The sequence below is a fragment of the Lampetra fluviatilis genome, chromosome 25 (genome assembly GCF_964198595.1).
Source record: "Lampetra fluviatilis chromosome 25, kcLamFluv1.1, whole genome shotgun sequence".
NCBI classification, from domain to species: Eukaryota; Metazoa; Chordata; class Hyperoartia; order Petromyzontiformes; family Petromyzontidae; genus Lampetra; species Lampetra fluviatilis.
In genome coordinates, this window is record NC_136299.1 from 6,992,289 (window position 1) to 7,006,099 (window position 13,811).

The 13,811-nt window shown below is 54.0% G+C and overlaps 1 protein-coding gene across 1 annotated transcript in view; it reads left to right on the forward strand.

The window, feature by feature from the left end:
• Positions 1 to 4,431: 4,431 nt before the first annotated feature.
• FMN2 (formin 2) overlaps positions 4,432 to 13,811 on the forward strand; it is a 57,832-nt gene continuing 48,452 nt past the window's right edge. The window contains exons 1-2 of the mRNA XM_078868128.1: positions 4,432 to 4,555; positions 7,285 to 7,381. Of these exons, the coding sequence (XP_078724254.1) occupies positions 7,333 to 7,381 (49 nt within the window). The 5' untranslated portion in view covers positions 4,432 to 4,555; positions 7,285 to 7,332. The remainder of the gene's footprint in view (positions 4,556 to 7,284; positions 7,382 to 13,811) is intronic.

The window sequence follows — 13,811 nt, forward strand, 5'->3', positions numbered from 1 at the left end:
GTCTTAACATAAACATGCGCGCCTCCGTGTCTGCGGATCACACGGCGATGTGGTTTATGACGCTAATAATCTATACAAACTCAATGTTGATTTTAGAGTACACACGGAGTTACGTCTCGTGTGCCTCTTTATTTATTAAAAGCTGAGCTCTTTTGGCCAGGCCGCATCGCTCGGCAGGGCCATCGGAGCGTGTCTGGTTTGTGTCATCATAGCCAGGGCAACGCCAACCCCAACTCCATCCCTAACCCGAAAACTATCCGCCCTTTCCCGATCAGTCATCCTAACGCGAACACTAAACCCTATTCCCAATCCATGATATTGCTCCCACACACACACAGTTGCACAGGCGCCGAGACGCGAACACACACGCGCACATACACACACACACAGCTACTCACGCAGAACCACACATACAGCTACTCACGCAGAACCACACACACAGCTACTCACGCAGAACCACACATACAGCTACTCACGCAGAACCACACACACAGCTACTCACGCAGAACCACACACACAGCTACTCACGCAGAACCACACACACAGCTACTCACGCAGAACCACACATACAGCTACTCACGCAGAACCACACACACAGCTACTCACGCAGAACCACACACACAGCTACTCACGCAGAACCACACATACAGCTACTCACGCAGAACCACACACACAGCTACTCACGCAAAACCACACACACAGCTACTCACGCAGAACCACACACACAGCTACTCACGCAGAACCACACATACAGCTACTCACGCAGAACCACACATACAGCTACTCACGCAGAACCACACACACAGCTACTCACGCAGAACCACACACACAGCTACTCACGCAGAACCACACATACAGCTACTCACGCAGAACCACACACACAGCTACTCACGCAGAACCACACACACAGCTACTCACGCAGAACCACACACACAGCTACTCACGCAGAACCACACACACAGCTACTCACGCAGAACCACACATACAGCTACTCACGCAGAACCACACGTACAGCTACTCACGCAGAACCACACACACAGCTACTCACGCAGAACCACACACACAGCTACTCACGCAGAACCACGCACACAGCTACTCACGCAGAACCACACACACAGCTACTCACGCAGAACCACACATACAGCTACTCACGCAGAACCACGCATACAGCTACTCACGCAGAACCACACACACAGCTACTCACGCAGAACCACACACACAGCTACTCACGCAGAACCACGCATACAGCTACTCACGCAGAACCACACATACAGCTACTCACGCAGAACCACACACACAGCTACTCACGCAGAACCACACGTACAGCTACTCACGCAGAACCACACATACAGCTACTCACGCAGAACCACACATACAGCTACTCACGCAGAACCACACACACAGCTACTCACGCAGAACCACACACACAGCTACTCACGCAGAACCACACACACAGCTACTCACGCAGAACCACACATACAGCTACTCACGCAGAACCACACACACAGCTACTCACGCAGAACCACACACACAGCTACTCACGCAGAACCACACACACAGCTACTCACGCAGAACCACACATACAGCTACTCACGCAGAACCACACACACAGCTACTCACGCAGAACCACACACACAGCTACTCACGCAGAACCACACACACAGCTACTCACGCAGAACCACACATACAGCTACTCACGCAGAACCACACACACAGCTACTCACGCAGAACCACACATACAGCTACTCACGCAGAACCACACACACAGCTACTCACGCAGAACCACACATACAGCTACTCACGCAGAACCACACACACAGCTACTCACGCAGAACCACACACACAGCTACTCACGCAGAACCACACACACAGCTACTCACGCAGAACCACACATACAGCTACTCACGCAGAACCACACACACAGCTACTCACGCAGAACCACACATACAGCTACTCACGCAGAACCACACACACAGCTACTCACGCAGAACCACACACACAGCTACTCACGCAGAACCACACACACAGCTACTCACGCAGAACCACACATACAGCTACTCACGCAGAACCACACACACAGCTACTCACGCAGAACCACGCATACAGCTACTCACGCAGAACCACGCACACAGCTACTCACGCAGAACCACACACACAGCTACTCACGCAGAACCACACACACAGCTACTCACGCAGAACCACACATACAGCTACTCACGCAGAACCACACACACAGCTACTCACGCAGAACCACACACACAGCTACTCACGCAGAACCACACACACAGCTACTCACGCAGAACCACGCACACAGCTACTCACGCAGAACCACACATACAGCTACTCACGCAGAACCACACACACAGCTACTCACGCAGAACCACACACACAGCTACTCACGCAGAACCACACACACAGCTACTCACGCAGAACCACACACACAGCTACTCACGCAGAACCACACACACAGCTACTCACGCAGAACCACACACACAGCTACTCACGCAGAACCACACACACAGCTACTCACGCAGAACCACGCATACAGCTACTCACGCAGAACCACACACACAGCTACTCACGCAGAACCACACATACAGCTACTCACGCAGAACCACACACACAGCTACTCACGCAGAACCACACACACAGCTACTCACGCAGAACCACACACACAGCTACTCACGCAGAACCACACATACAGCTACTCACGCAGAACCACACATACAGCTACTCACGCAGAACCACACACACAGCTACTCACGCAGAACCACACACACAGCTACTCACGCAGAACCACACATACAGCTACTCACGCAGAACCACACACACAGCTACTCACGCAGAACCACACACACAGCTACTCACGCAGAACCACACACACAGCTACTCACGCAGAACCACACACACAGCTACTCACGCAGAACCACACATACAGCTACTCACGCAGAACCACACGGACAGCTACTCACGCAGAACCACACACACAGCTACTCACGCAGAACCACACGGACAGCTACTCACGCAGAACCACGCATACAGCTACTCACGCAGAACCACACACACAGCTACTCACGCAGAACCACACACACAGCTACTCACGCAGAACCACACACACAGCTACTCACGCAGAACCACGCACACAGCTACTCACGCAGAACCACACACACAGCTACTCACGCAGAACCACACACACAGCTACTCACGCAGAACCACACACACAGCTACTCACGCAGAACCACACACACAGCTACTCACGCAGAACCACACACACAGCTACTCACGCAGAACCACACATACAGCTACTCACGCAGAACCACACACACAGCTACTCACGCAGAACCACACACACAGCTACTCACGCAGAACCACACACACAGCTACTCACGCAGAACCACACACACAGCTACTCACGCAGAACCACACACACAGCTACTCACGCAGACACATAACAGAGTTACAAACACAGAACCACAATTACACACACAAATACGCGTACGTAGACAAAAGATCCTCCCCGTATATCCTTTTCAGGCCGTTGGTGCAATTTCTATTAGCGAGCACCGAGCGCACTCAGACACAGACAAAGATCCCCCGTATGGGGCCGTCCATAAATGACGTCACGCACCTGGGGGGGGGGGGGGGCAGACATTTGTGACGATGTGTGACGACGGGGGGGGGTGAGAAATGTGACGTCACATCAAAATGCGCAACTTTAAATTAATATAAACAACACGTTCTACTTAATTAAATAGACTTTTTTAAATCAATATTTTCTCCTACAACATCAGACTACAGCGCCACATTAAATACGCACTACAATGACAATAGTTTAAAGCGATTTGAAGCATGTTTTATTTGGCGGGAGGGGGAAGAGCTTAGTGACGTCATATTTGAGGGGGGGGGGGGGGTCTGACTTTTTGTGACGGGGGGGGTAAAAAATCGTCCAAAATCGCGTGACGTCATTTATGGACGGCCCCTATAGCCTTAACAGACTGTTGGGGCAAGTGCTGTTAGCGAGCACCTATGAAGGCCTGAACGGTACACGAGGGGGTGGGTGGCCAGCACCACGCCCGACCGCCTTTGTCTCCCCAGTGGCGATGTTTACACACCGCACCAGATACTCATTTGAGGCCGAGTCGACCTAGGGGAGGCCCAGGACCGGTTCAGATAATCGTCACTGGGTGTTGGCCGTGAGCGGGAATCGAACCCGGGTCGTCAGATTCATAGCGCAGCGCGCTAACCGCTACACCACCGCTCCCCAATTCATAGCGCAGCGCGCTAACCGCTACACCACCGCTCCCCACTAACACAGTCACACACACACAGCCACACACATCATACAGACCGCTATTCATGAGGCCCCCCCGGTTCAGTCTCCCCGGGCAACTGCCCCCCTCGGCTCGCCCCGGTGTAATCGGATGAGGGCGCCGAGGAGAGGACACGGGAGAAAGCATTTTCTCTCCTTGCCTCCTGGCTAGGACCCCTATACCACTGGACCCCCGAGAGCTGGACCCTGCATTCGGGGATTTGGGAATTCTGGACACGCACACAGGTACGGGTGGAGACACCGGTCATCACGCACCAACAATAACAACAAGCGACATTTCTAAAAGTGTTACTTTCTGAAATGCAAACTCACCGTGCGAGCTTGTGAGTTTGTTGTACAGTATTTGCGTGTTTGCGTTGAACGGGTTTCCATGGTTCACAGGGAGCGCTCCTGCCAATAATTTATGTAAACCCAGGAACATCCGTTTCACAAAGCTGACTCTGCTGATGAGACACAGGGGGTGGAAACCGGTCCGGAAATAGTTTTGCTTGTTTAAACATGCGTCTGGATAATGTTGGTCTGGCATGCTCCCCATTCACCGCGCCGCATTGACCTGCGTGGTGAAGTATGGTCAATTAATTCTCACGGCCCGTACGGCGGCGTGGGGAGGCCGTCATCCAGCAGTGGAGTGACAACGGGATTAATAATTACTGTCCACGGAGAAGCGTGATGTTGTATTTTGCTCTAAAGGGCAGTTTTCTAAGGGCAGACGCGGCGGGTAGTTATTTTAATTTGTGCCTGTGCGCATATATACACCATCGCTTAACTCCATCATTTATAATTTGTACCACAACAACATTGAAAAGTGGGTGATTTATTTGTAGGACCATTATTCCGCTTGTTTGCCCACGAAAGCCTCACCGAGTCTAATGACTCAGTTTTTCAAGAGGCTCCTGCCAACAGTAAGGTGGGGGGTAGGTGATGCTGCTGCTTCTGCTGCGTGTAATCCCAATTGGGTCATTTTGCAGGCGATGTCTCAGAATTGGGGAGTGGGTGGTTTGGGCCCCATCCCATTTACATTGCGGGTGTGGTTTGTTTAGTTGTGGGGGGAGGAAACCGGAGAACCCGGAGGACATTCAGAAACTGTCTCCACGCGTCGTCCTCATGACAGTGGCCTTTTCTGGAGGCGATCTCAAACAATGCCAGCGTTGTTTGTGCTTGGGGGGGGCGTGGTAGTGGTGTTGTTGTTGTTGTTTGTCCTGTGGTTCTGAACAAATGAGATGGAGAGTAGAGCGGGTGGAGCAGTGGTTTGCTCAACTGCACTGGCATAGTATTGTTATTATATTCAATTTCCCGAGAGAAGCCCCAGTCTCAACAAATGTAAACAAATTATTTGGACATGTTGCGTTGGCAGTGGTGCTTTAGCACAATTGAAGAAGGGTCGTTGCCCGGAACGTCGCCTATTTTATGTGATGTGATTTGCCCACAATATGGACCGGAGCGGCAGCTAATCTACCACTCACGCAACGGCCTCGTGTTCAGAGGCACCAACTCGTTTCCCTTCGGCGCAATGCTTACCCGGGCTATAAATAGCTCCTAGATAACCCCTATACGCTCACTCACCTCTGCAGGTTCATACATGACACACCCATAACACACATGCGTGTGCAGCTATATGAAGATAAATACAAACATCCTCCGTATAGCCTTTAACAGACTGTAGGGTCAAGTGCTGTTAGCGAGGAGCACCTACGAAGGTCGGAATGGCACACGAGCGAGTGGGTGGCCAGCAGCACCACACCCCACACACGCATCTGTACAGGTACACAAACACACGCACCTGTGCAAGTACACACACGTACAGGCCTAAACACCTGTGTAGGTGAGGGTACGGGCATACACCTGTACAGATACACAAGCGTCAAGGTGCATACACCCCTGTGGAGGTGGTTACATAATGGTTGTGAAACGTTACCCGGCAATGTAGTAATTATGAACGGATTAACCGGTTCGAACATCTGGAACCGGTAATCGATTCGAGTGGAATTTTAGTAATGAATGAACCCACTGATTGGCACGTGCGAACGTACATATCGCACGGCGGCAGGCCCAAGGGTAAATGTACTGTATGGGTGAATTCATGCTAAGGTGCAGCCCTGAAATTACTTGTTCACCCCACTGATTGCGGAAAGGGGCCTCCACTCGAGGGAGCTCTGGAGGGCGTTTGGCCTACTCTTCCACGCTTACGAGACGTGCAGGCAAAAGAGGTCGGCGTACCCACACTTTACCCCACAATATGCGAGCTGGCGATCGATTGACTAACTGCATGGCGTGTTACTCAAATACAGATTCTCCGACCGTGGCAGCTCCCTTCATTTCTCAGATAAAAGAGTAAAAACAAAAGTTACGTCTATTGCTCTCGACATTTCTGAGTGCGGAAAATCGGTAACCGTTTTTTTACCGGTTTTGTCATTCGGTTAGCGTTGTTTCACGCGGTTACCGATTTAAGCTACCATAGGGGCCGTCCATAAATTACGTCACGCGATTTTGGACGATTTTTGACCCCCCCCTCGTCACACGGCGTCACAAAAAGTCAGACCCCCCCCTCAAATATGACATCACAAAGCTCTGCCCCCCCCCAAACCATATTTAAATTTTTAAAATAAAACATGCTTCAAATCGCTTTAAACTATTGTCATTGTAGTGCGTATTTAATGTGGGGCTGCACTCTGATGTTGTAGGCGTGCTGTTATAACAATTCTATATTTATTTAAAGTTGCACATTTTGATGTGACGTCACATTTCTCACCCCCCCCGTCACACATCGTCACAAATGTCTGACCCCCCTCCCCAGGTGCGTGACGTCATTTATGGACGGCCCCCTAGTACATGCACACCTTTGCAGGTTGTATTGTCCGTCTCGCGTGTTATAGTGTTTGCTCTGTCTCGTGTTCCGTTTCGCTTTGTTCCGGCACGTTCTATTTTGCCTCCTCTTCCCGCTGTCTTGTGAAAAGCGCTGCCCAGGTAGAGTCAGGGCTGCGCTGACGCTCCCCAGCGTCTCCATGGTAGCGGGCAAGGTGCACCTCAGGTGTCATCTGCCGCCGCCGGCCGGTAAGAGATAGCACTACAGACAGCACAAACGAGACATACATCACACCAGAGGGCTTTCTCCGGGTGCTCCTGTTTCCTTCCACGTGTATTCATTGGCCGATGCCACCTGAATATGTAGAGGACCGCAGAGCTTGGAGGGGAGGTTGGGGGATGGGATTTAACGGCGCGCCGGATAACCGCCTGGCTACTGCTTGTGCTGCTTTTTGCCTTCCCCGTCTGTGCTGTGGTTCTTCTTCGTGACCCCTGATGCAATTTCTCTCTCTCTATCTCTCACGTTGCGAGTTTAAATCATAGGCGGAGTTTGACTTCTATATTTGGTGGGTGGGGGGGGCAGAGGTTCATTAGGAATTAAATGAATATAGGTGTTCAGTTTGGGACGCCCCCCCCCCCTCCGCCCATGGAACGTACAATTTGAAATCACCTGCTCGGTGTTCCGAGGTCGGATGAGACGGGGGCGCATTCCTCTGATCTGGTCACGAGCAGTCAGAAAAACAAATACTAGACAAGCCCACGCAACAATAGGGCCCAAAGCGTCCGGTGATAGAAATCTGCGCCGCCACCACCCACCCGTTGTGAATTGGAGCTTCCGCGGATTTCTACCCAAGCCGCGTGTCTCTACCAGCCGGTGGCAGCAGATTACACCTGTGATGCACCTTGCCGTTACCGTGGGGATGCTAAGCCGATCCTTATCTGGGGAGGCGAGGGTGCTGAGTTGGGGGGGCGAGGTACTGTAGACAGTCGAGGCAAGGCACGAATGGATTTCCTCCTGACTCAACGATTATCTTGCCGATTCACTGCCACGTGTTCGTTTGACGCCATCGCTTGTGCCGCCTCGTTTGCATTGCTCTGTCGCGTTTGTATTGTATCATGTGTATCGTTTCGTTTAGTGATGTCTCGTTTGTATTGTCTGTCTCGCCTGCCCTGTCCAGTTTGTATTGCATTTCTCGCCCTCTACTCTGCACTGCATGCTCGCCAACCCGACCGATTTAAGCGATATGCTGCCCATCCATTTCTTCACCCCCTTTGGCCGTGCTGGCGAGAACCGTGAAGGTCGAAACCGGTCCGGAGTGTTCCTTCCTTGAACAGCAACAAACACCGCGGTGGGACCCCGCGCATTACGAGGCCGTGACTAGGGGGGGGGGGGGGGGCGGTAGGTGATGAAGAGGACAAATAATTACTCCACTTTTCTAATTAACAGACGTCGGTAGGGGGGGGGACAATGAAGCCTCTGGGTGCCGCCTACCCACGTGGAGGCGTTGTGGATAGGGTCGTGTGCTACGTATTCTACTGTAGCAACTGTTTTCATATGGATGGACCGGTCCCCGTCATGCGAATGTGGAATGCCCACCATCGGCTCTGGGTCTCCGAACGGGGCTAAGCGCAGCCTCCCTCCTACGCCGGTTTGGCTTTGACCGCTCGGTGCTTGCCCGCTCAGGTGAGCTCACCTGCCCCGCCAGGTGAGCTTTACCTGATTGGCCAGGTACAGACGGAGGCGGGGCCTCTACCGTTACCTTCAACCACCGTGACCGCCCCCTCCACCATCATCAGCCCCAATACAACCACGACCCCCAATACAACCGCGACCACCAACTTGCCCCACCACCCGCGATCGCTGCACCACCGCGCGCATTCCAACCATTACCACCCACCACCATCACCACCCACCACGACCAACACCCCAGCCACCACTAATCACACACTGCAGTATCATCCACTCCAAACTGCCATCACCACCAAATATTGCACCACCGCCAGCAACACCCATGGTCCATTTACCAGTACCACAATCACCACCACAATCCCGATACTAATACCACCACCACCACCACTCAAATCGCCATACCAACACCAGCTCCCACCACTCCACGCCATCTCCACCATCAACGACTTAAACCCCATTACCACCACCGGCACCACCTTCCTCAATCCTCCTCCCTCCCACCCCCCGCCTCTGAGCTAAGCTGCCGCCAACAGCCAATGAATGTCCGTGTCGGGCTCGGGGCGACGAGGCCGTCGCCTAGGTATTGGTGCAGCAATAAATAGAAGCAGCAGCAGCCGCTGTAGTAAGAAGAAGAAGAAGAAAATAATGATATAATCCGCGTGAGCCGGTACCTACCTGTGCGAACAGGAAACCACCACCACCATTCCTCCCCTACTGTGGGTACTCGACATCCTATACGCCTCCTCCTGCTGCTGCTGCCTGTCGTGCGTGTCTGTGTGCAAGATCGCGGATGCGATGTAGGTCTGCGCTATAGGGGTGCGAGTGAGTGAGTGAGTTCATCTCTCACGCAACGCCGCCAGTCACCCCACCCCTCTCCTCTCTAACTCTCTCTCACACACACATACAAGCTCTCCACCATCACCACCAAGCGTTGCCCGGCGGCAGTGGTGATTGGTAGAAGCTCTGTTAACCCTCGTCACCTCGTCACTCGCCTCTCCCTCGGCTCTATCTCTCTCTCTCGAGTTGTATAATCGTCTGTCTTGTCGCGTGCGAGTTGTGGAGTGTTCCCCGTTTCACGCTCTCTCGCCCATTCACCGCTCACGCTCTCTCACCCATTCACCGGTGGGAGTGGTTCCCGGTTTGTAAAAGAGAGAGAGGGAACGGAGGTAGTTTACGGTTTAATTATTTCCTTTAATGTCTTTCACCTCGACTCGACTACACCTCGACCGTGGGATGATGAAACGAGCAGAGATGGGATGAGAGAGGACATGACGCGAGAAGAGATGAAACGAGGTGAGATGATCACGAGCTGCTGCTGCTGCTGCTGTACGCGTATCCGTGGCGACGCGTGCGCTCTCGGCGTCGGCTGGATCTTGCCTCGGTCACGTCGAAGTCGGACTGACCAGAGGATCCGAGTTGGAGTCCACGTGTGGCTATTGCTGGCGAGCGTGGTTGCCGTGGCTGGCGACGTGAGGTTGGTGCTGGCACTGGTGAGCGTGGTGGTGGTGGTAACTGGTGAGCTGCCGGCGAGGTTGGCAGTGGTTGCTGCTGGTGAATGGTGAGGGTGCTGGTCTTTTCTCCTGTTGGTGAGGTTGAATAAGAGTGTGGTGTTGGTGGTGGTGGTGAGGTTGAAAGAGGAAGGTTGCCGCTGGTGGTGCTGATAGGTGAGGGTAATGGTGTTCGTGAGTGGTGCGCGTGGTGGTCGTGCTGCTGGTGAGTGGTACGCTTGCTGCTGTGTGGTGAAGGTAGTGGAATTGCTACTGGTGAGTGGTGAGCGTCATTCTGCCGCTGTTTCCGATGAGGGCGCTACTGCTGGTGAGAGCGAGTGTGGTGGTCTGGTGGTGGTTGGTGGAGGGTATTGGTGAGCGTGGTGCTGCTGCTGCTGCAGTGGCAGTCACTGGTGCATGTGGTGGTGCTGCTGCTGTGGCTGGTGAGTTTGAGCGTGGTGGTGGAGGTCGTGGTATAAGGGTGGGGGAGTGAGTGGTGTTGCTGGTGAGGACATTGATCCTGCTCGTGATGGTGATGCTACTGCTCCTTGCCGCCGGTGAGAATTCTTTGACGGTTCGTAATGGTGAGAGCGGCGCTGCTGATACTGGCGAGGTTGTTGCTGCTGCTGGTGAGTGACTGTGCGAGTGTTACTGGTGTGAATATTCACGAGTGTGGTGATGCTGCTGTAGTTGGTGGATGTGGTGGTGGTGGTGGTTGCTACTGGTGGTGAGTTTGAGCGTGGTGGTGGCTACGGTGTAGAGGTTGTTGTTGCTGATGGCGGTGATTGTGGGAGTGCTACTGGTGTGGCAAGTCACTCACGAGTGTGGTGGTGCTGCTGTGGTTGGTGGCTGTGGAGGTGGTGGTGCTATTAGTGGTGAGTTTGAGCGTGGAGGTGATGATGGTTAAGGTGGGGGAGGTTGTTGTTGCTGCTGCTGCTGGTGGTGAGTGATTGTGCGAGTGCTACTGGTGTGGCAAGTCATGAGTGAGTGTGGTGGTGCTGCTGTGGTTTGGTGGTGGTGCTACTGGCGGTGAGTTTGAGCGTGGTGGTAAAGGTGGTGAGTGATGGTGCTGCTGCTGGTGAGTGTGGTTCTGCCAGCGAGGATGCTGATACTGGTGCTGGTGAGTGTCGTGTGACTGCTGATGAGGATAGTGCTCCTGTTGGTAGCGGTGCTGATGATGATGATGTTGCTATAGCTGAGCTGCTGCATCGTGGCCGTGCTGCTGCCAAACACCAGTGACGCTTATCTAAATCGGTCCTGGGCCTCCCCTAGGGTTGACTGAGCCTAAAATGGTGCGATGTGTAAACATCGCCACTGCGGAGAACAAAGGTGGCCGGGCGTGACGAAGACCACCCATACGCTCCCTCGTGTGCCGTTCCGGCCTTAATAGGTGCTCGCTAACAGTCTGTTGAGGGCTCTTCGAGGGGATCTTTACATTCGTAATAACTGGCCCCAAGCCAGACCTCGCGTGTCCTGGGCTGGGCTGGCCGGGTGTTGGACGTGTTTCGCGCGTGTGTGTGTTTAGTCTGTGTTTTTACAGCTCTTTTGTCAATCCACTGCTGGATGAAAGCGAACCCCGCCGTGCCGGTTGCTCGGAGTGTCTGACCGCGTGCTCGGGAGGCGGCTCGTGTGGCTACTCGGGGGGGGGGCGGGGGGGGGGGTAGAGCGAGTGGCTCGCAATCGGAATGTTGCGGGTTCAAACGCGGGTTGGGGTTGGATGTGGCTTGACTCAGCCCACCCTCTATCCGAGGTCCGTAGAATGGATACCAAGTTGTGTGCAAGTCAACAGTGGTCGTCTTGTCTTGGATTCACCCAAAAATGGGTACGGGGGGTGGGTGATTGCCCGCCCGTCTCCCCCTCCACGAGACCCCAGAAAATGTTTAAAAGGATTCACATTTCTGTACCGCTCGATCACCTTACATCACCCATCCACCCGCACCCCGCCCCGCCATAGGAACGTGGAATTTCCCACCACCGGCTCTGCGGGGTTGTAAACAGCAGGTGGACAGCGTGGCTCGTTTGTGGCGTAGCAGACACACTCCGTTGTGCGTTTACGAGCGTTCGTGTGAGCTCACACTCACACCGCACTCTCACACTGCTGGGAGGGGAGGGGGGGTAATGATTCACGCGAGGCGTGGGAGGGGGTGGGGTTGAGACGGAGAGCCCGGCGGGACACAACGTGGAGCATTTACTGCGTGTGGTGGAGCTGGGGGGGAGGTGGGGGCGGGGGTGAAATTCGTGGTGCGTGATGACGCGGGGGGTAGTAATTGGTGATTGCGAGACGCGGTCCGGAGCCCCGAGTTGAACAAGGACTTTCCTTCTCCTCCTACGGGGTTACTGGACACTGCTGCTAACGGCTCTGGGTGATTGCGCGCGCGCGCGCGCGCGTGTGTGTGTGTTTGAGTTCAAAGACAAATATCCCCCGTGTAGCCTTAACAGGCTGTTGTGGCAAGTGCTGTCAGCGAGAACTGATAAAGGTCGGCACGACACACGAAGCGGTGGGTGGCCAGCATCCACGCCCGGCCGCCTTCGTCTCCCCAGTGGCGATGTTTACACACCACACCAGGTACTCATTTGAGGCTGAGTCGATCTAGGGGAGGTCCAGGACCGGTTCAGATAATCGTCACCGGTGTTGGCCGTGAGCGGGAATGGAACCTGGGTCGTCAGGTTCATAGCGCAGCGCGCTAACCGCTACACCACCGCTCCCCAGAACTACGCACACACACACAGGGTAGTGTAGCGGTATGAGCGATGCCCCACAAACCTAGCGAGACGAGTTCCTTATCCTGCGCTCACGGCCACCTCCACCAGTGACGATTAACGGGCTGCTGGGGCAAGTGCTGTGAGCGAGCAGCAATGAATGTCGTCGCGACACACGGAGGCGATGGGTGGTGAGCACCACGCCCGGCCGACCCGGCTGGCTGACTCACCAGTGCCGATGCTCAACGCGCCGCGCCAGGCGCTTGCTTGAGGCTGAGTCGACCTAAGGAAGGCCCAGAACCAGTTCAGATATTTTCATCATCAGTTGCCGGGTCCATGGGGCACTTCGCCACCGCTTCACACACGCATACAGTTACACATATTTACACAACACCCCCGTGGTCAAATACACGCACACACACATACCAGAGACGCGCACGCGCACACAAATACCCCCATTGAACTCGCGGTTGAACAGACACACTCGTGCATCCGTCATCGTTTCCAGAATCTGACCTGCTCGATTTTGCAACAATATTCCTCACTTCTGTTTCGTCGCTCTTTCAAGTCACAAACAATAACGGCGGACGTATCACTTATCGGCCGTGGTCAATCCACTGCCGGATGAAGGGCTCCCTCCAACAAGCCGTTCGTCGTCTCTCACGGACCCGCGATGCAACAATCGTGCAGACATCGTGCAGACACCGAATCTAATTTTAATTAACGTGCGGCCCTCTGTAACTCCACTGCTGGATGAAGGCCTCCCTCCCCCGCACGGCGCGTCGGTCATTGACGGTTGTTT